This window comes from Artemia franciscana, chromosome 20, assembly GCF_032884065.1.
Source record: "Artemia franciscana chromosome 20, ASM3288406v1, whole genome shotgun sequence".
Lineage (NCBI taxonomy): Eukaryota > Metazoa > Arthropoda > Branchiopoda > Anostraca > Artemiidae > Artemia > Artemia franciscana.
The window spans coordinates 21,071,818-21,095,438 of record NC_088882.1 but is presented as its reverse complement, the minus strand read 5'-3'; the positions used below and the strand labels follow the sequence as shown (position 1 = coordinate 21,095,438).

The following is a 23,621-nucleotide window of genomic DNA, read 5'->3' as shown; positions in this document are numbered from 1 at the left end:
AAAAAACTCGTAGATATGAGCAATAACTTTAAAATGAGCCATTGAAAATCTCTCTAAGAAGTTCTGGGTGTCCACTAGCCCCAACTTTTTCACTTGAGACATGGCTCCAATAGTGCCATCTGGCAATTGCAGATGGTGGATTTTATAGGAAAAACGTAAACATGAGCACTATCTTTTATATTAGCTATAAATATCTGTCTACGATGTTTTAGTAGCCCGCTAGAACCCCCTTAGAAATGGCACAAAAAGTGCCATTTTAGTGTCGTATGGCACTTGCAGATGGCAGAATTTATAAAAAGATCGTAGATACGAAAAATCGCTTCTGAATGAGCCATTAAGCATCTCTCTATGATGTTCTGGTAGTCCACTAGGCCTGCTGACAAAAAAAGAAAAAAACAAGAGACAGCTCAATGCTACCGATGCAAAAAAGTGATATTCCTTGTTGTTCAAGGAGAGGGACTGTCTCCCTGTATTAGGTTTTAGACCATGCTGATGCAAATAGTACACTTTTCATTTTGATATGACGCCATTTTCGAGGAGTTTCAGGCTTTTTTCGAAATCAACATAAATTTCTTTTTGCAATACACTTTTACTTTTAAGACGGACGGAAATAATAGTTACCATTCCTGGTTCAGTGTCAGAGGGCAATTTTTTCACTAGGCAGTTCTTTTCAAAGCACGTTTTTTAACTTTTGGTTACTACGGGCTGTGGTTCGCTCTTTACTAGGTTGCAGCAACCGCTGCAACCATGAAACGGAACACACTCGAGAATTATGCTGTCTAAGATCTGACAAAAACCGGCTTACCTCCCTGGAATCAGTTGATTTGCTTAATTTGCGTGAGAAAACTACGATGTAGGTATGTTTTAATTAAGTATTTAATATTTTGAGGTGGTTAGGGGTTAGGTTAAGTTAGGTATTCCATATAATGGGTTCTGCGCTGCCTGCTTTTCATAATTCTTTGTCGTAGTTTCCATAATTTTGTTTCTAAATTATCATATTATCATCATGTTTTGGTATATTTCATTACCATTAACCTAGCTTCACTTCTTGGGTGATTTCCAATTTACAGACAAGCGCCATGCCAACAAAAAAAACCTTCTTTTTTCTATTCTTCTTAAGTACTGCCTTCTATCTTAAACGTTATCCTTTGGCGAATTCCTTAGTAAGGTCCTCCGGTTACTTAATCGATCATCGGTGTATATCGACTGATTGGAAAGATCGTTAATCATCTAATAAAGTAACAAACAAGTTAGCCAGATCAATTCACTGGCATTTTAACATATTCATTTTCTCATTATCATGGTAAAATAAAGGATCACAATCTAATCCTGTTGAATGAATATCAAGAAGGGTATATCAACAGGGGTCTAACACCTGCTGCTGATGCTGACTCACTAAAGAAATTTATGAAAATTCGGATTTGAAAAAGCTAATGAATATTCAGGCCTAGCGAAATTTTAAAGGATGGTCCATCATGGATATCTTTCAGACTATGAAAAATTTAGACAGAACCACATTTTTTTTTTTTTTTTGCTAGCCGGTTAAACTTACTCCACAGGCAAATGGTTTGCATGCTCAAATAATATCACCAAAGAAATATGAGATCGTTAGGGAACAGAGGCGCGCTACTTATGAACAAACCTCTTGTACCTGAGAAAGTGATTTCTTACTTGTCAATCTTGATTCTTTTAAGATTAAACAGTAGCATATGTGAATTCTTATGAGCTGTAGCTCAGATGTTACATGTCCCTTTGTTCGAATAAAATTCAAAACTAGAATGATGTAAAAATAAAGTCAACGAAAATATCTATCCATTTTGTGCCACAATGTAGGTTTCTAGCTTTTGTGCGCTCAATGAAACAAAAGTTTGCTGAGTCAACATTCTCGCGAAATTCGACTCATAAGAAGAAAAAAAACCTTTGCTAAATATAACTGAGTCTCGAGAATCAAAGCCAAATGAGGATTGCAAAACTTTGATTAAAAGACCAATTTAAAAGCTGAAGCTACACCAAAGCAGGTAGTTAATAATGGTTTTAGTTTGTCGTAGGATGGCATTAGTAGAATCAAACAACTTAAAAACAAAGGACGAAGAAACACAATCATATGGAATATACGAGAAATTAAGAGAAAAACTGTAAATGCACGGTTTTTCTGCGGAGGTGGGGTGGGCGGTTCAAGTAATTAAAGTCTACGTGGATGTACTGGACTCTGTAGATACGTCCTAGGTTTCTTTCTTGGGGTTCACTGATAAAAACAGACTTTATTTGGTAATTTGAAAATAAGGGGCCCAAAAATTTTCAAAAAATAAAGGATTTCGTAGGGGCGTGTCCACCCCTCCCTTCCCATTTCTCTTTGACAATGCATAGATTTAATCCATAAACAATTTATTCTCATTCTTATCAATTTATTATAGTTTATTTATTCTAATCAAAAATACAGATTTCCAGTTTTGGTCTCATGTAATTTCTTAGGCCAGCCTGATTGTTAGACATAATCAGAAGGAGTTGTTTATTTTCACCTGGACCTTTGTCAATCATACAAAAATAAGTGGAAAAAAGTGAAAAAATTGGAGCAGATCATCATAGTATTTAGTTAGGATAACAATCAGAATATTGATTTATGATGCCATTCTTCAGTGCAAAGCTGTCATATTTGAGGTTTTGTGAAATTCTCGGTTGACTGCCCCGCGCTAAAACCACATAAAAAATAATAAGCAATTCGTAGAAAATTATTCATTCTCGTACAGCTTTAACATCCGCTTTTATTATGTTTTTGCACGAAAGATACACTGAAGTGTAACTGCTTTTTTCTTTATTTTCAGCCGTCTTTGAACGGTACATGTTGGTGAATCAGACAGCTAGTGAAAATTGGACCAATTTCAAAATTGTTGTAAACGAGTATGTGTTTCTACTTTTAGCACAGTTTAAAAAACAAACAAAACAAAATCAGTTATTATCAGAGTCAACACAATAGCGTTGATTAAGTAGATAGCAACGTGTCTTTCATTTATTTTTCCCCCGGTCAATTGTGTAAAAGGGATGGCCGTAGAAACTTAGTTTGGTTTTATCAGAAAATCAAAATTCTTCCCAGTGTATTTCTAAGGGCCAAAAGTTATTTGAGGGCAAGCAGCTCCTTCCCTTCCTTTTTTATTGTGGGCATCCTCAAATCCTTGGCCCTTGGTGTCAAATAGAAATATTATGTATTCTAGTCATTCCACGCAGAATGATCAAAATACACAAAAATGTGTATCAAGGGGATTTTTGAAAAATTATACAACTGGGTCATTCTTCACAGATACATTTTAGTAGAAAAGGTGGGTATGTTGCGTGTGTTAAAACTAGAACCACTCAAAGAATTTAGATCTTTATAACAGGGAGCACAAATTGGGCCAAAAACAGCTTTAATATCCCCTCCTGGACATCAAATACAAATTTCCGATCCAATCACCACCCTTACGCCACCAACCTTTAAGGATAAAGGTGTGCATGTTGCACATTCATTAAACCAGAATCATACAGGGACTCTCAATCTCAGTGTAAAAGGGAACCAAATCCGTGTTTTGGACCGACTCGGTGTAAAAACAAGCTGAGGATAAACTCGGGAATAAGGAGCAACTCGGTCCAGTAAAAAACGAAACTCTAAAAATACTTGATAGTAATTAATGGATCAAACGGATTGGCTATAAACTTCATTAAGTTCAATGATACCTATCGAAAGCAAAGAGCCTTACAAAATTTACCTTATTTTCAAAAAAGGGGGGAAACATCCCTAAAAAGCCAATCAGTCTAAATAAAATGCACATCATCATATTCAGCATATCAGAAAACCCTACTGTAGAAGCTTCAATCTCCAAAGTGGAATTTTGTATTTTTTGCCAGGAGACAGATTACAGATGGGTATTTATTTGTTGTTTTTCCCCATAAAGATCTAATACCCTTTTTAAGTGAACAAAAAGATTGGAAGGCAACTAGCCGCCCTCCCATGCTCCTTTTTACCCCAAAGACGTCTGATCAAAATTTTGATATAGCCATTTGGATTAACATAGCCCAAAGGCGCAATCTCGGCTATGAATCTCGGGATTACCCAACCCCCAGAGTCCCTGGGGAATGGACTGTAAGCTATGCAATTTGCATGTTATTCATATATAGTAATTTTTAATGGGAAATATACGGGTTTTTCGGGGGTCGTGGGGATTCTCTGCAGTGGGAGGTTTTTGGGGGTAATTCTCTACGGAAAGGGGGGGGATTTTTGCATTTTTTTGAAAAACAATGAAAAAATAAATTTAAAAAAAGCGGTTCTTTTCGTCTTAAGTTTTAATGTAGCTCCTTACTTTCAATTGAAAAAATCATTTTTATAATTCACCGCAAAAACAAGCGAAGTCCCGACTCAGTGTTACGACGATCTAAGTCCTGACTTACTTGCTGTAAACAAGCTACTTAGTATAGTCACAATTCAAGTTCAAGCCGCGAACTGACTCGGAACAAAACCAAGCCCAAGCTGCACACTGAATCAGTGAAATCAAGGGCCATGTCCTGAATCGGTGCAAAAACGATCAAATTCCTGACTAAGTACAAGGTTAAGGTAAGTCCCTTTTATACGCAAAACAAGCTAAGTCCAAGTTGCACACTGAAGCTTGAAGCCACACGCCAAATAAGAATTATAGCAGTACCGACTCAATGCAAAAACAAGCAAAGACCAGTTCGGTACAAATACAAGCTAAGTCTTAGGCAAAGTCCAAAATGCGCACTGACTCGGGTGCATAAGAAAGAAGGGTATGTTGTACCATTTTTGAACTGCAATGACACAGGGATTTCTCATTAGCGTGAAGGGAAGTATGTTGAATCTTGTTTGAACCTGGCTCAATAGCTTCCACTATCCTTCTTTCCGTATTTTTCTAGATAGATGGCTAAAAGGTCAGTTTTGATGTTATCAAGCTTAGTTGATATGATGATTTAATCTTCATAAAGATCACACCCCCATCTTTTGTCTAAAATTATGCAAACTTTCTTAGGCTTATAAATGTGATAAGTAATTTTAAATTTAATAATGTCGAAGCCATATTCTAATTAAATATTTAGCAGGTATTTGGTTAGGTTAGTTTAGGTTACATATTTAATAATGCGCTCTGGGCGCCCCCCCTCCATAACACTTTGTTGCAGTTTTCACAGCCGAAGCTCTTTGTCTGATATTAACACAGTGAAAAACGGTTAATGTCTCATGTTCGCGATATAAGTTCTCGAGCGTGTTTATCGTATAAAACACAAGTACCCACGTACCTTAAGTAAACACCATTCTTCGCCAAAAATACATTTAGTACACACACACACACACACACACACACATATATATATATATATATATATATATATATATATATATATATATATATATATATATATATATATATCGTAGGCAATATATTAGTAACGACTAAATAAGTATGACGTGTTGCCAATCAGGCATATACCCAGGAATTTTTCGGTATAAGCCTAGGAGTGGAGCTAGTGACAAGGAAACATGCTAAGAAACAATCCTTACTCCATAATTTCCAAACAAGTTGTTAACACATTTGAAGGCACATCCACTATCCTTTACCTCCAACCCCCTCCCCTAATGTGCAAGAACATAGTTCAAATTATATATTTTCCGAATGTTTTCGCGTTTCTTGATTTCGTCAAGGTTGATTCAATTTACGGGTACACGGGTTGAAAGAAGAATGAAGCATGGCAAAATCCATGTGAAATATGTAATTTGGGCTGTATATTTGCACATTGGGAGGGGAAAGTATAGTGGAAGCGCCTTCAAAATATATTAACCATCATTTTTCTGTATATTATAGAGGAAGAATTGTTTTGTTAACATGTTTCCTTCTCAGTAGTCCCAGTCCTTGCCTTGAACAATTTTTGGGATGGGGGGAGTAACCAAAAACAAATTTTATTTAATAACTTGATAGAGAAGTACCAAGGGATTCAGCAAAATTTCATATTTTTTTAGGTCTGTGAGCCGAGTCCCCACCCCCGTTCCCTTTGCGTACGCTCCTGTTTCCAATCCCTCATTGTATCTTTTTTCAAGAACTAGAGATTTTGGGGTAAAATTTCATTATTCAGACAAAATTTTCGATCAGTACCGTAGTAGTTTTATAAAACAATTTTTTAAGTAACAGTGTTACCATAAAATTTCGGTTGCATGGAGAGGGGAGTTATTAATCATACGAATTAAAAATAATCATAATTTTTCGTCTTTTATAGGGCTGAAAACATCCCGGCACCCTATCCTGCAGACACCTTGAACATAAACGCATCTTCGCCCACCGTTTAGTTGAAAGACTCTGTTTATGCTATATTTGTTGCATCTGTTGGTTACTTTAAATGAATACACGTGTAGGTCATTAACTGAAAATAATTCTGTATCGTTGAATGGAAAAAAGAAAACAGGACGTCACGAATCAATACAGCCAAATATTTTTCTTAGCTTTGTCTTAATTTTGTTTGTGTCGTGAAACTTGAACCAAGGTTGGCTATACAGCCTAAGATTTTAACTGATTAGCGTATAAACCATAATAAAATCAAAATTTTCGCTTCAAGAATCTATATAACAGCATTTTTTCCCCAAATTTCTCTGAAGTCTCCTTGTTGAAGTCAACTTACCCTAAAAGTTTCATGGCAATTGAAGAAAAACTATGTTTCGACCATTCTGAGGTTTCACGAATCAATACAACACACTTTTTCTTCAAAATGTTTTGTTTCTCTTGGGTTTATTTGGCTTAGTAGGTAGCCTATATTCAGTATGTTCGAGTACGATCGAATAAAAAGCAGCTTCGGGCCTATTTTGGAAATCACGAATCAGAACAAAAATATTCCATACTTTTTCTTTATTAAGGTTCACTTGACTGTCTACACGTCCAGTAAGTCTAAACCAATCTGAGAAAACAATTTTATTGGCCAAGTTTCAAGCGTCACAAATCGATACAACCAATCTCCATATATTTTGTTTTCACTGTGGTCTAACTGACCCTGTCTAGATGCCCTGTAAGTGACAAACCTATCAGATAAGAAAACAAATTGCCCATTTTCAGGCATTGCAAATCGATTCAGTGAAACAAGAGTAGTTTCAAATTGTTTTAGCATTAATATCCACATGGCTGAACAACTTATGAATGTCGTTTTCAAGCTGATTAGAGAGACAAAATTTTAGACCCTTTTTTGTGCATTCCAAATCTTTTCGTCTTTTGATCTGGGATGATAAAACAAAATTAAGTGAAGTAAATGGGCTGAAGAAAGTACTACAAGTCTTAGCTGATCAGAAGAAGTTTTGGGCCCATTTCCGGGTGGAACTATTTTTTTCCAAGTTTTTTTTCTGTGCATAATGGTTATCTTGACTAGCTTGCGGGTATAAATTACAAACTTACAAGAAAAACTTCCCGGTATTTTTCTGGACCAACCAATTTTGAGGATACGAAATGTTTTGTTACTCTTATCTCTTTCCCTAAACATAATATTCAAGTTCCTCTAGCTCTCCCTCAGCGTTTCCACATTGACGGATTTTTCCGTCAAAGACGGATTTTTTGGGTCTTCGACGGATGAGAATTTGATCTGTAGGATTTCCGGATTTTTGATGGATTTTCTAAGATTTTACGTAAAAATTGAACTTAGTTGTTTTTATTCTCAAATCACGCTGATCTTTTTAAGTATTAATCTTTACTGTTGTTTCTTTGTTGTTTTCCGTTCCGACTATTTTTCAATCATAGTTGATTCCCGGACTAATTAGCTCACCTACTCCAGTCCAGAAACCGGTTTGGGGTTAACACTATCAAGTCGTATCTACTCTTCAAGCAACCGTGAGCTATTCAGTGAGTCATCAGGTCAAGTTGATTCCTGCGATTTATTTATACAGGGAGTTGGCTAATCCACTTCTGAGAATCGAGTTGGAATTTGAAAGCTATGTTCTGGAGTTATTCGATGATTTTAACAAAATCTTCTAGAGCGAAAAGCCGCTCTTCCATCATTCAGCCAGAAGTGAAGCTGCTGATCCGTAGATTGTCAATAAACCTTATGAAAGCAGCCTACGTCAGAGGGACGTCTGCGCTAGAGTTGAACCCTGAAAATATCAGGGAATACTTTGCTTTGGAAGAGTTATATCTTGGGATACTCGCCTGTGAATCTCTGGAGACGTTGCAGTCAAACCAAAGAACTCGCACTGAAGACTTTTCTGTTGTTTTGGTGTATTTGTCAGCCCGTTGTCTTTACGTCGAGGCGATTAAGCAGATACAGCAAAGATTCGTATTTGACGACGAAATGTTCGTATACGCTGATCCGTTAGACCCTGTGATGGCCACCAACTCGACAGCTCCAATAAAACTATCAAAATTTCTTCTCAAATACGAACTTCTGAACTGGACTGCTAAAAGCCTTCATGACGAGTGGCGGGAAATGCTGGTCTCAGACCTCCCCAAAAGTACTGAAACTTTGGGCTTCTGGAAAAAGATGTCCGAGATCAATACTCCCACTGGAAGTCCAAGGTTTGCAAACGGCATGGTCGTGATTAGGTATTTGCTTTCGCTACCATCCTTATAAGCCGTCGTTGAACATATTTTTATTGTCCTAAAAAATATCAAAACTGATTCTTGGAATCATCTCGCTAAGGACTGCGATGCAAACGAAGGCAGGGATGAGAAGGATAAACGTTCACTCAGAATCGATCATCCTGAACCAAAAGCTGACCAAAAGAATCAAGTCGGTAAAGGCAAACATGACGGTTGAAGAGTGTCAAACACTAGCTAGTATACAACGTGAAGCTCTTGCTTCTGGAGCTGATGCCGTCGCCGACATGCAGTGGTAGCTGATTTCCATTGTATCCCAGTACCCCAGAAAATGGTTGTTTGTTTTTTTATACAGCATTATATATTATAGTTAATCGATATCCATATCCGATCTAGTTACCAAGCGTGTATTTTCTCAAAATTTAGAGGCTTTCAAAGGAGCTAGCTTCCGAGTTATTGGCCTTCGTGAGTTCTAATAAGTCTATCGTAAATAAACATCAAATCCGTCGAGCTCTTTTAGCCCAAAGTAACTGCAGATCGTAGTCTATCACGATAAAGGGACAATTTTTACTGAGTTAGCTTAGCTGTCTAATAATTTAGACAACAGGCTGATTTGTATACCACTTAACAGAATATTGTATGTTTGAGCTGTACGATCAGATATGAATTGTAGTCTATAGACGGATAAACGAGCGTTCCGAGATATACTCTAGTCCAACTCAAGCAGAAGTGTCACTGACACACTTGGTTTCATGAAGTTGTGGTCTTTTTCACAATGAGATAGTTGCGGGATTCATTTAGCAATTTACAGGCAACGAGATACTCGGCGACATTCTGGACTATATGAAAAATATCCATGAACTGTTAAACATCGGTCTTAAAACTCTTTTGGTATCTTTGTGGGAGGGGGGGGGTCATTAGTTACATTAAAAACACAAAAAGGGGGAAACGAGATGTGAACTCGAAAGAACACTCTGGGTAAGAACGCACTTACTGATCCGCAGTTCGGCTTGACGATATTTTAGGTGAAATTCAAGTAGCCAGTGCATCATTTTTCCAACCCTCTTATCTATCCCGTTCACACCACCTTTTTCAAGAGGTGAATAAATGGAATTTTTAGCTTCTTTTTCTCATTTGACTGCCCACGGATCTGGTGGAATCTTTCTTAAGGGCAGCATTGAACTCCAGGAAGTGTTTCAACAGAGCACACTGTTCTGCTTGTAACAACTGCTTACCACAAGAGTTCTATTTGGGCAGATTTTTTTTGTGGATTTTTAGGATTTTTTAACGGAAAATTTGACGGATTTTTCGTTCTCAGTCGTCGGAATTTTACGGATTTTTAGTCTACCAGAACGGAAAACTTGCCATCATGAAGTGGAAACACTGCTCTCTCTAATCCTCTCTGAATGTTTTAACTCGATCCCTCAGTCAGTATAACACATGCGTTATTGCAATAGCATAGGTGCATATAATGTCTTTTGAATTATTTTATTATTTCAGCTTGAATAGATTTGTAGTTTCGCAGGGGCTAAATAAAATATTTTATCGCCCTCATTCCTCCTTTTAAAGACAAAATACAAAGTCTCCTTGCATCCATCCCATTACTCTTATAGTTTCAGCTCGATTCCTCCCCCTGTTGTTTCTGAAATACTGCAGAAAGTTCAGTTTCATAAGCATGGCGCATACTTAGTTTTGATTTGCCTTTACACCTCCTCAAGTCAAAATTCAAGGTCTACTTGACGCTCAAATTCCCCCTGAAATTTTCAGCACAATCCCAAAGCTGGATGGAATAATTTCAGAAAAACAATTTGCAAAGTTGCTGATGGTGTCCTAGGGAAGAGTGCTAAGACTGCAACTAGGAATATTAGTGAAAAAGCTTTAGGTTTAATAGAGAGTAGAAGGGGTTTGTATAAGAATTATCTGAGTGATAGGTCGTATGAAAACAAAAGCAATGTAAAGAAAGTGCAGAAAGCATTAAAATATGAACTAAGGAGATGTGAAGTAGAGGCGGTGGATAAAATTGCTGAGGATCTGGAAGATGCGTCTAGACGGCATAATAGTAAAATATTATACTGGCATGTTAATAAATTGAAAGGGAGTAGCCAATCCGGACTAGTCCCAGTTAAAGATAGAAATGGGGCCACAATTAGTGATAAGGAAAAAGTTAAAGAAAGATAGGTGGAACATTTTGAGAATGTGCTAAACCGAGATACAGTTGCAGGAAAAGATATAGATGAAAATGAAAAAGTTTGTGATACCTTGGTCGTAATTATCGAGGCATTAGTCTGGTCTCTACTGAGTAATATGATTCTTTTTAGACTGAGACATGCTGTAGACAAAGTTTTAAGGGAAGAACAATGCGGTTTCAGAAAAGGTAGAGGATGTGTCGACCATGTTTTCACTCTTAGGTTAATAATTGAGAAGTCCCTTCGTTGTCAAACACCTTTGGTCCTCAGTTTTATCGATTATGAGCAAGCTTTCGATTCTGTTGATAGAACAGCGTTAACAAAGGTCATGTCGTTATATGGTATACATGAAAAATGCATTAAAGTGATTTGCGCTATGTACGAGAATAATACTGCTGCCGTTAAGGTAGGAAATGAGGTTAGCAACTGGTTTTGTATTAAATCAGGAGTTAAGCAGGGTTGTGTTCTATCCCCCTTTATATGGATCATTTTGATGGACTTCGTCTTAAGAAGCACAGGAAAGACAATTGGAGACCATGGAATCAAATGGGGAGGAAGAACGCTCCTGGACTTAGATTATGCTGATGATTTAAGCATATTAGATTGAAAGTGCGAGCAAAATGAATGAATCTTTAGAGGTTTTACGAGTTCAGGGTGCTAAAATAGGTTTGAAAATTAATGTTAAGAAGACTAAGTCACTAAGGCTAGGAATAAGTGAAGATGAACAGGTGACATTAGGTAACGAAAAGATTGATCAGGTTGGGAGCTTCAGTTACCTTGGTAGTATTATTAGTAAAGATGGTAGGAGCAGTGAAGATGTTAAAAGTAGAATAGCTAAGGCCCAGGGTGTTTTTTCACAGTTAAAAAAAGTTTGGAAGAATAGAAAGATAAGTCTACAAACCAAGATTAGAATATTGGAAGCTACAGTGATGACAGTGGTCAAATATGGCTCCGAAGCATGGGCACTCCGAAAAGCAGATGAAAATTTACTAGATGTTTTCCAGAGAAATTGCCTACGGATTGTTCTGGGTACCCGGCTGACTGACCGTATTTCAAACAGTAGGTTGTACGAAAAGTGTGGTTTAATCCCGCTTTCTGGGGCTATAATGAAAGAAAGGTTGAGATGGCTAGGCCACGTTCTACGGATGAAGGATGACAGATTACCGAAGATTGTCCTTTTTGGCCAACCGTCTGGGGCTACACGGAAAGCAGGTCGTCCTTGTCTGGGTTGGGAGGATGCCATAAATAAAGATTTAAAGGAAATGGGAACTTCCTGGGAAGGTGTAAAGAGGGAGGCTTTAAATAGATTAGGTTGGAGGAGGAGCGTGCGTAGCTGTGTTGGCCTCAGGCGGCTTGGTGCTGCAGTGAGTTATTAGTAGTAGTAGTAGTAGTAGATCCCAAAGCTGCTCTTGAGATAACATAGATTGCTATTTTGATAGCCTACGTATTTGATAACCTGTGATTCTTATCGGTTTACATGGTTACTTCACCGAAAATAGATTCCAGTCCAACAGAGGCTTATTTTACCCAATATTTTTTTTTAAAGAATAAAAACCAAACCTTTATTACATTCTTCTCTCTGTCTCTTCCCCAAGTCAAGATTGTAGGCCCATTCTCCACCCCAACACCACCTGAAAGTTTCAACTTGATCCCCAGAGTCGCTCCCAGATATTTTAGATACAATGCTTTGATCACCTTACATCACTTCGTCTCGTTAGATTTACCTGGCTACGGTAATTATTAAACATGAATATATTACTTCGTCCATAGAGACTTATTGGGCGAAAACGTTTAGCCTGACCAGAGAAAAAAACATTTTAGTTCCCTCCTCCATCCTACAAGTCAAAACTCCAAGTCCACTTGACAACCCTAACACTCCCTGAAAGAAAATACGCTATTTTGATAACCTTGTACCACGTAGTACCTCTTGATTTACCTCACTACATAGCTGCGAATAAATTATTATTCCCACAGGGGCTTATAGTACAACACGTTTAGGTGTATTGGAGACTTGGTACTTTTAGCTGTTCAAAATATATGCTTTTTTTAATGAAGTGAAATTGACACTAAAGCCACTTAGAGGGTTTGAAAGGGAGAGAGGGACCAATGGTGGCAGCACGACTTATTTGTAAACCTGGATTAGCCTTGAAATTTTTGTTGTTGTTGTTTGTCATGTAATTACGCATAAGAACATACTGCTCAAAATACAAAACATTTGCAGTTAAGAGTACATCACGCTCTGGGCTTTGAAAGGTTTAAAGGGCAGTAACCCTATCTCTATTTGTAGTAATTTATGTTTGTTCTAAGTTTGAATTGATTATTCATTTTCATTTCTGTTCGATTTAAGATTCTTTAATTCATCCAGGGTATTATTTCTCATCTTTATATTTAATGTGATTACTCATTTTGATTTCTGCTCGCTTTGGCTTTCATTTGTTAATTGATAATAATCTTAGTTCGTTTTATGTCTGCATTATTATATATGCTTCATAATATGGCTTTTTACTTTTCCTACTTTATTTTTTTTTGAAAATGTTTTTCTTAAACTAAAATATAGAAAAATTAATTTGCTTCTTGGTAAATTATCAGTTTCTGCTAACTTTAAACCTCAGTAATTTTGCACCCTAAGTTCAACAATGTCATAGTAATTCATTATCAGGGATCAATGTCGTTCCCACATTTTAGCGGAAAACCTGTGAAAAATTGGGTTTCAGACAAGAGGATATTGTGAGATATAACAACTCTTCTCATAGATTTACATCCGCTTACTTTTGCTGACACTGATATTTAACAAAAATCCTTGACACATTTCAATGATGTCAAACTAATAGTTTTCTGCGCGTAGGTCAAAGACATGGAATAGTAAGACCTGTTATCTAACTCCTTAAAATTAGTATGTCTGTAACTCTCAGCCATTCAAAAAACTGAATATAATCCAATAAAAACTTAATAAAAACTGAATATAATCCAAAACTTTGTGATTTTTATCAAAGAGTGGATTTATACACGGATTCTTAGGAATTTAATGAATTTGAAAATGAGCGTTTAATAAATCACTTCGACCAAGTCCATTTTTCACTCTTTTTAGGTTTTAGTGTCAAAGCACCTACTTGATTGTCAGCTTTAAGGTCACGAGGGCATTCCCTCTAACCAGTCTCGTTAAATCATCAGAAGAGGGATCTGTCGAACCGAAATCTGATGAGTTAGTGTCCTTTTTAAGTAAGAAAAGATATCACGCAACAGCCAAGTGCCTATTTCTGACAATCCGTCCCACGCAATGATAACTTTGGCCCGGCTACTGGCGCAGCCAGTATGCACATAAACATTCATAAGAAATGAACTAGTATTAAAGACCGTGTATCCAGTTAAACTAACGGTAATAAATAAAGGCCTAAAGCCTAAAAAATACGTTTTTTGGCCTATATTGGAATTTTCTAGTTATGTTCCACCGTTGAATGTGGACGGGAAGATTTAACTCATGGCCTCTCTTCATTTCCAGGAAAATACTTGGGATAAGAATGCAACACGTGGGCTGAGGGGGTTACAGCTCCTCTCTTATTGTGGAAGAGGCAGAACCAAAGGATCTTTAATTTATGCAAAAAGTTAATGAAGCGGTTTTGGTTGTATTGACTTGTGACTTCCTTTTTTTACTTTTTTGAGACAACGAAACAGCACTCTTTTTAGAAAATCACCTTGGCATGTATTTATTTAAACACATAATTATAACAAAACATAACAATAATATATTCTTTAATAAAATAGTAAATTAAGATATATATGTATATTTATATGTATTTGCAGACCGGGGGTTAGGATGGCTTCAGTCCAATAGAAGATCAAAAATTTCGCAGGGTTTCAATTCATACGGATAATATTCAAAATCTGAGGTGAACTTGACTCTCAGCGTCCCTGACAATTCCAGCTCAATCCCCAGAGCCGTGCCTGAGATAATGCAGATGCACTGTTTTGATAACCTGGGTGCACATAATGACTTTCTGTCTATATCCCTGCTTCACCAGGATTAGATTCTAGTTCTAAAGGAACTTAATTTTAATATTTAAACACACTGAAGACAAACATCTTTAGACCCTTTCCTTCTGCCCCTCTCTCCAAGCTAAGACTGAAGGTCTACTTGCCATAAACCCCTGAAACTCCTTGAAAGTTGAATCTTGGTATCCAAAATCCATTCGCAGAATATTGCAGACCCACTGTTTTGACCAACATGTAATATCTATCAATTTACCCCGCTACTTAATCATGAATCGATTATAGATCCCAATGGGCCTTATAGTGCGAAAACATTTAGGTGGATAGAGTAAAAACATTTTAGGCCCCTCTCTACCCTCTCCATTAAGTCCAAATTTTGGTCCCTTTAAAATCACTGACATTTTCAGACTGATGCCACAAGCCATTCCCGAGATGTCGTAGTTACGGAATTTCGATAACCTAGTAGTAACTATTGGCTTTTGATTTAACCCGTAACTTAGACACGAATAAATTCGAAGTCCCATAGTAGCTTATGGTGCAATATAATTTAGATGGGTCGGAGACTTATCATTTTAAGTCACTCCTCCTCTTCCCTATCATACAATTTAAATGCCCCTTGACCCTCAACACCACCTGTAAGTTTCAAATACAACCCCTGTGCAAATCCCGATATATTGCCAGAGGTCCATTCTTTGGGCCTCTTGCCTTGCAAAAAGGCCGTTTTGTGTGCTTTTTGTCACCTTTCTCCACTTGCTTCGGCCGGCAGCTTTGACCTTCGGCCTTTGCAAATGACATTTGCTTCATAAGGGTTGAACTCAAGCCATTGGCCCTAACAAGTAAGACCTCTTTTCGCTCTATCTTTTGGATTTTGCAGGAATGTTTGATCCCTTTCCCGCTTGCTTTACTTGGAACGGTTGGCAGCTAGGTCATTAAGCCATTGCAAGAATACTCGCTTCCTTTAGGCCTCCCTCGTATATATGGAGATATCCCGAAGCAAAATTTCATATACAAATCAAAAAGAAAGTGTTATCCAAAACTCTACAAATGATTGTTTTGCCTGCCTCACCCCTAGCAAAAAGCAGCTTTGTGGACTTAATGCTGCCTTACTCCACTTTCTTTACTCGCTACAATTGACGGTTCAGGCCTTTAACCGACTGAAATGACTCCGGTTTCACACGGTTGGTACTTGGGTAATCGTTGCTCACGTATGTGCCCTCACTTCACGCTAGTGGGGCTTCAGCCATTAGCCAACACGAATGACCCCGTCTTTGATTCGGGCTGTGCATTGCTCTTCTTGATTTAAGATTCATTGGATTTTATTTTATCTTTTTTGATTTGATTTGCTCACTACGTTTACGGGCTCGGGTCTTATATATAGGACACGTATTTTTCCCCTGTTAGCTAAAATCTTCAAAATGGAATGATGAAGAATATACGAGGAGTAAGCATTATGCTGTAAACAAGGGCGTATCCAGGAATTTGTCCGGGGGGATACACAAAAAACATTAAGAAATGCATCAAAATTTGTTTATATGTACTTTTGTTACGTTTTTACGAGTCGGACAAAAACTTTGAGGGGTAAACCCCCCTGAATACAGCCCCCTGGAACCTCTAGATCCCTCCTGGATGGCGGCCTTGACTGAAAAGTTTAGCAATTCGCTTATTAAAACAAAATTTCACCCCGACTAGCAGTCCTGATAAGTTTTTCTAAAATTTCCCAAACCGGCTGACAAAACCAACTCTCATGTATCTTTAACTTTTGAGCCGAAAGGCAGCCTAAGGCAATTTATATAGTCCTAATTAAGGATTTTGCAACTATAATCTGTGGCGAGCAGAGTAAGGCAACCAAAAGTCTGCAATGCTGCTATTTGCTAGGCGCCAGGCAGGTAAAATATTTATTCGTATTATTTTTTATATCACTATTCTTTTAAATTATACACGAATTTTTGCCTTGAGATATCTGTGTACATACGAGGAAGGCCAAAACGAAGCGGGGACCCTTGAAATGGTTTATGGACCTAGCTGTAAACAGTAGCAAGGGGAATGGGATTAACCAAGGCTGAAAGAGCCAAAGATTAAGACTGCCGTCCGAAACAAGAGGAGGAAGGCGAGAATAAGGACGCTGAATCAGCATTTTGCAAGGCAAGAGGCTCGGGAAGTGACCCCTTTTGTCTAGCTGTAAAAACCAAGTCTCACTTTGTTTAGGATTTTCTTTCCCTGACAAAACCTATATATGTATATATATATATATATATATATATATATATATATATATATATATATATATATATATATATATATATATATATATATATATATATATATATATATATATATATATAATATATATATATATATATATATATATATATATATATATATATAAACACTATCTTGTCATATAAGCATGAAACGCATGTTTTTTCACGAGATCCCCGCCATGCAATTGTAAAAGGACTAAATTAGAATTAAGTGTTTCTATTTTCACAGAATCTGAAAATTGAGTGCACCTCCAACTTTCAATTTAGAAGCTTTAAATCTGATTGAGTGTAGCCATCCATGGACACAAAAATAAACTTTTTCAGCATCACCCCTCCCTCCAAAAAATCCTCTTTTAAAGAGTCTGCATTGTATGCTTTTATGGTTATGAATCGAAAAAGAAATTTATTAAAAACATATTAAATGTTTTCACCCCGTTGGCAAAAAAAAGTGTAAACAAAACGAGTATTTTGTAGTTAGACTGTCAAAATGCAAGCAGGCATAGTTGAAAAAATAAGACACAAAAATGTCAAAGGCAAGTTGTATAGTTTTATGAGGCTTACCGTTCTTTATCCAAATCCTTTGAAGTGAGCAATTTTTTCAAGTCAAATACATCCTTTGAGCCTTTAGACAAAATTGAAGATTGTCGCCTCCGTTTCTGGCTGAGCGACTGTGCAATGTTAGCCATCTGCAAATGTTAAATTTAAGCTTGATCAATAAAATGGAAAAAATATTAAATTTCATCATAATATTTTTGCATCGCTGACTTGGAATATGGGTTACTTAAAAAAATCCCCACGGGACACCGATTTTCTCGAACATATTTGTATAAAGTTTTTACATTTAATTAGTTATCGTTTAAAGTTTTGATTCGAACAGGTAAATGCCATCATCATGGCTTCAAGGTTTGAATCAAACTGACTTGGGCTAAGCAATAGAAATTGTTTGTCAAAATATATGTTTTAAAAGGTTCTGGGCTAAACCCTCTCCGGAAAATTTTTAGAATCAATTTTAGAATCAACAGTTTTAGAATCAATGTTTACTAGCATATCTACTGTCATGTGCTCAATCAGTTAAAGAGTGTGTAATATAAACGAATCGTTTTTAACTATGTTGCCTATTATTGGCTGCCTCATTGTAGTTTGTAGGGAGGAATATACATTGTAGTTTCAGGGATGAATATACGGGGATTCGAAGGTAATAAGGTTGAGATAGCTTGAGGATTATGTCGACTCTTGTTTACTGAAGAACATCACCAGTTGTGGAAATCTATGTGGTGACCAAGACGGGCCCAGGATCGCAGAAAGCATCCATTCAACTGGAGTTACTAGGATTTTCTTGCTGTCTAGTTCTAAGCCAGCTTAAGGGCTTTGTGTAGACTTGAGAAGAACTGTTATTCCCTGACCTGCATTGGTGAGACCCATCGGTTTTCTTGACGCCATAAGCGTCTCAATGATTTAAATCAAATGAGAATTACGACGTTGAACGTTACAGCGATGAACACAACTATTGGATTAGCAATCTATTGACAAATTCAGACGTTTTGAATGGACTTGTTGGAGTTCCAGAAACTCATTAGTGTTTTTTGTTGTGAATTTATTGGTTGAATAAATTGACTGATTGATTGATTGATCAACTCCCAGGATTAGGAAACATGAACTAAGATGATACAGAGTTTATATATTTATGTAGGTAGTATAGGATACATAGAAAGGGATCACGACTCATGATAAATAAGGAAGCTTTTAAGTCTTGCTTGGATTGGAACTTATGATAATATATTACTAATTGTTTCTTCTAGAGCCAAAAAAGTGCAAAGTACCAGTCAAAATGGTAATTGCCCCTGTAGAACCGACTGACGGAGAAAGTAGTAAAATAGATTAATTTTAAATACAGTTACAGGAACAAATAGACAGGATCCCAGGTAGAAATATTGTATTTTTACTAGATTTTAATGCCCAGGTTGATAGTAATAAGGGGTATATGATGCCCTAGCACATGTTAATTTAATGCAGGAAAGAAAAATAGTAATGATTACGACTGCTGGAATTTTGTGGGTATAATAATATATTTTTAACCAATACGGTGTTTGGTCGTAAAATAGCCCATAAAGTAACATGGTATACACATGACGGCAAAACTTATTGAGTAGGTTATTTTTAATCGAACCTTTCTTAACCGAATTATTTTTTAATCGAATTGAACCAGGAGTACTCTTATTGTTGTTACGAGTGCAGATTATTATTTAGTAACGTCTAGAGTTGATCTGAAGAAATTAGAGTTGATTTGAGAAGAAATTCCCAGTGACAGTCTAATACGAAAATGGAGAGCTTAAAATTCGATAGTACAGATGATGGGCAGAATAATTTTAGGAAAACAGTTATGGGAAATAGCAATTGGTGTCTTAGAGAAGAAAGTTAGAAACGCAGCTAGGAATGTTAGCAAAAACTTTTTAAGCTTGGTAGGAAAGAGGAAGGGTTTGACTAGGGGCCGACCAATATATCGGCCGATTTTCGATTTCAATAAACATCTTACGCTTCTTCCAGTCAGATTTTCATGCATTTATGTTTATGTAACTAAAACGGCCTCTTTGATTTTTTTTCTTATTTGCTACTTCCACAAATATCCGCCATTTCGTTAGTGTACTCAGAAGCTACTGATCAGAAGAGATAAAGAAAATCAAACAATTCTTGTAAATGGCCTAGTTTTTAGAATCCACACTCCAGAATTAATTATTGAAGCTGTTTTTTTATGTATAATAGACCAGGAAGAAACTTGTGACTATGAATATGGGCAAAGAATGGAGGGGGAGGGTAAACTTGATGCAAGGTTTTTCAGGAGGGGAGTTTATTGGCAAATTATATTGATTTCTTATCGGTACGCTACCGATATCGGTCCCAAAAAATCCATAGCGGTCGAGCCCTAGTTTATACAAGAAGTTCTTGCGTGATACATCATATGCGAATACGAGAAAATTAAGGGAAATAGAGAAGGCATTAAAGTATGAACATATAAGGTGTAATATGGTGGACAGGGATAAAATTGCCGAGGATCTGGGAGATGCAGGGAGAAGGCACAACAGTAAGATACTGTATTGGCATATTAAAAAATTGAGAGTAAGCATGTAATCTCAACTTGTCCCACTTAAAATTGGAGCAGGACTTCAATTAGTTGTAAGGAACGTGTTGAAGAAAGATAGGCAGAACATTCTGAAAACGTTTTAAATCATAATAAAAGTTTCAGGAAACGATATAGAAAAGAAGGAAAAATTCTCGAAAAATTGGAAGTGAAGGAACATTTTCTTGTGAAGAGTAAGAGAGAGTAGCAAAAGGATGACAAAATAATAAGGACTCAGTGCTGAAAAAATATGGTGCCTATGAAGTTAGACATAAGTTATTAAAGATTACGAATACGATTGTTTTAACCTGGAGTTTTTTTGGAGAACCTTCATTATAAAAAAGACTATAAGAAATCCAAAAGAAGGAAGGCAATAAGAGTGAGTACAGTAGTTGTAAAAGGATCAGCTTGATTTCTCTGGGAAGCAAATTACTTACCATGATGATACTTATTAGACTAATAAATACCGCAGAATCACCAGACATTTTTAGTCCTTAGCTTGATAGATTATGGACAGGCAGTTGATTCAACAGATAGAAAAGCTATTATGAACGTCCTATCCTTGTATAGCATACCAGGTAAATACCATCAAGTGGTTAGCGTTATTTACGAGGACAGTGTTCCTGCGATGCGGTTAAAGCAGGAAGTAAGGTTAGTAGCTGGTTTTGTGTTGAATCACGAGTTTAGTATGGTTATGTTTAATTCCCGTTTATATGGGTTGTTTTGACAAACTTTGTCCTAAGAAACACAGTAAAAGCAGTATGGGGGAGGTTGGAATCAAATTGGAAGGCAAAACTCTGCTAAACTTCGATTATGAAGATGATTATGAAGTTTTCTAGATAAAAATGTAAGCAAAATGAATGAGTTTTTCGAGGTTCTAAAACAGGTTTGAAGATTAATGTCAAGAAGACTAAGTTTCTTAGACCAGGAATAAATGAAGGTGAAAAGGCAATGTTAGGTAACCACACAATCGGTCAAGTGAACAGTCAAGTGAACGCAAATAAAAACACACTAAGTAAGTATATCACAGATATTGGTTAATATCTGCCAAAAGTTAGTATTTAAGGGGCTTTGAAGTGAGTAATAACATACATGAGACCTTAACAATCGGTCAGCACTTACCTGGGTAGTATATTAGTAAAGATGGTGGGTGTAGCGAAGACATGCAAAGTAGAATATCCAAGACCCATGTTTTTTTGTTGTTTTTTTTTGTTTTTTTTTACAGTAAAAAGTGCATGGAATAATAGAAGGTATGCGGACCGAGATTAGAATATTGGAAATTACGGTAAAGACAGGGGTAAAATATGATTGTGAAACGAACGCGCTTTGAAATGCAGAAGAAAATTCGTTGAGCTTTTTCCTGAGGAACTTTCAAAGGATAGATTCAAGTGCCCGTTAATCAACCGTATGTCAAATAACAAGCTGTATAAAAAATGTGGTTTGATACCAGTTTCTAAGACTATAATGAAGGAAAGACTGAGATGGCTAGAACACGTTTTACGAAGGATGACAGATTGCCTAAGATTATGCTTTTTAGCCATTTATATGGGGCTAAACAAAAAGCAGGTCATCTCCAAACAACGCGGGAAGAGATCGTAAGGACAGATTTAAAGGAAACTGAAACTTCAAGGGAGGGGTAAAGAGTGAAGCTTTGAATAAATTGGGACGATGAAGGGTTGTACGTAGCTGAGTTGGAATCAAGCGACTTGGAACTGCAGTAAGTTGTAAGTAGTAGTAGCAATTTTTTAATTGGTTTGGACTAGTGCATGTGAAAATACGTGATTTAGATTTCATATTTAATGTATACAAGCAAACCTATTGTCACGTGCTCGATCAGCTTATTAATTTACAAATTGTTTACATTGATTACAACATTTGTAAACACCCCGCTCATTACTCTAAAGTTTTTTATTGTTTTAAAAAGTAGAGTTAAGAGAAAGAGTCAAACTTTAGCGTAAAGAGCGGGGTGTTGAGGAGGAAAAGCCCCTTTCACATACGGAGTTATTTTGTTCGTTTCAAGTTTGAATGTCGCTCCTTACTTCCTGTTGAAAAAACTTGCTTTTTTTTATATTTAATTCATAAATGGTTCTAAGAGCAGATAAATGAAGCCGTAATTTTGGCACGAGTTTGTTTTTAGGTACTTTTCTCCAGAGTAGTCTTTTTTTAGACGTATTTTCGACAGTTTGCATAGTGATATTTTGTTAGAGCAGTGGCAACACTGTAAATTAGTAAAACTCGTCACTTAACGACAATCTGTCATAAGACTCAAATTTCTTAATATAAACCAAAGAAAACGAAGAAAAAAGATAGCTCTTAGAATTCATCTACATTTACCAATGTAAAATTAAAAATATACCTTGATTCAAAGAATAATTCATAGATCTAATACCCGCACATTATAACAAAGTTCAATAGACTCAGATACGCATGGAAGGATGGATTCAATAGGCCCAACCCCCTAACCCAAGATCTCACGATTTTTAAAAAAGTTTCCCCAGTTTTTTTATAATTTTAATTTGGTCATTGACCAATGGCCCACACTGTAGAAAAAAAATTATATACATGCAAAATAAGAATAAAAAGGTAAAACTTTAAAGTAAGTTTTACAACCAGTGGCCTCAGTTTTGGGATGGGAATCGCAGGGGGTTTCCCTGTAGATATTTTCTCCCCGCCCAATATTTTGAAAAATATATTTTTTGGAGTGTTTTCATGAAAAAACTACTTTTTTGGTATTTTCATTGAGAGAATTGGAAAAAAACTGACAAAATAACTCCCTCCCTTTTTACCCCACCCCACGAATTGTCTCCACGAATTGACCAACACCTCCACGAGTCGACTCCATTCATGAATTGGCTCCACTGTTTCCAACTAAACTGCTGAATTTCATGATGTGACATAGGATTCCATGATTTAATTAAGAATACCTTGTTTCGTGGGCTTAATCAATCAACTTAACATTTAAGCGAGGAAAAAACCACGTGTCTCGAATATTAAAAAGATGCTGGTATATTTGACATCATAATTATAGACTATTGGTACTTCTGAGTTTGGCTAGTTGAGAATTATTTTGTTTTTGACGGTTCATTTAACATAAGGAACGCCTAGTCAAGTTAGCTGCTACCAGAATCGTAATTAATAAAAAATTTTAGGTTTCGATAGTAGCGGTAGTCATGCTATTCTTTCAAGTTTAATTAAAACAGGGGTCAACATCTGTTCAAGCTCTTGAGGAATCGTCGTTTGAAGCAGAGCCATTTTAACATCCAAGAAAAAAGTCTGAAGCAATACATAGGATTCTAACAGATTAAACTGATAGAACAGACAGAAAAACAAAATTCTTATTAGTTTGGTTTTCATTAGTATATTTATCATTGCAAAAAAGCACAAATGTCTTTGAAATTTTTGCTATTTTTTTTTTATTATGGCAAGAAAATGACCACTTTTACTGGTTGTTGACTGTTTTGAAGAATATTAAAAAAAAAAAAAAGTTGATTGTAGGTGACGAAATAAGAGATAAGAAACTATCAACTGCTGA

At 36.4% G+C, this 23,621-nt stretch overlaps 1 protein-coding gene across 5 annotated transcripts in view; it reads right to left on the bottom strand.

Annotated features, from left to right (window-relative positions):
- LOC136039882 (uncharacterized) overlaps window positions 1-23,621 on the bottom strand; it is a 98,068-nt gene that overhangs the window by 14,857 nt on the left and 59,590 nt on the right. For all 5 annotated transcript variants that reach the window (XM_065723845.1, XM_065723843.1, XM_065723842.1 and 2 more), the window contains exon 4: window positions 17,536-17,660. In XM_065723845.1, the coding sequence (XP_065579917.1) occupies window positions 17,536-17,660 (125 nt within the window). The remainder of the gene's footprint in view (window positions 1-17,535; window positions 17,661-23,621) is intronic.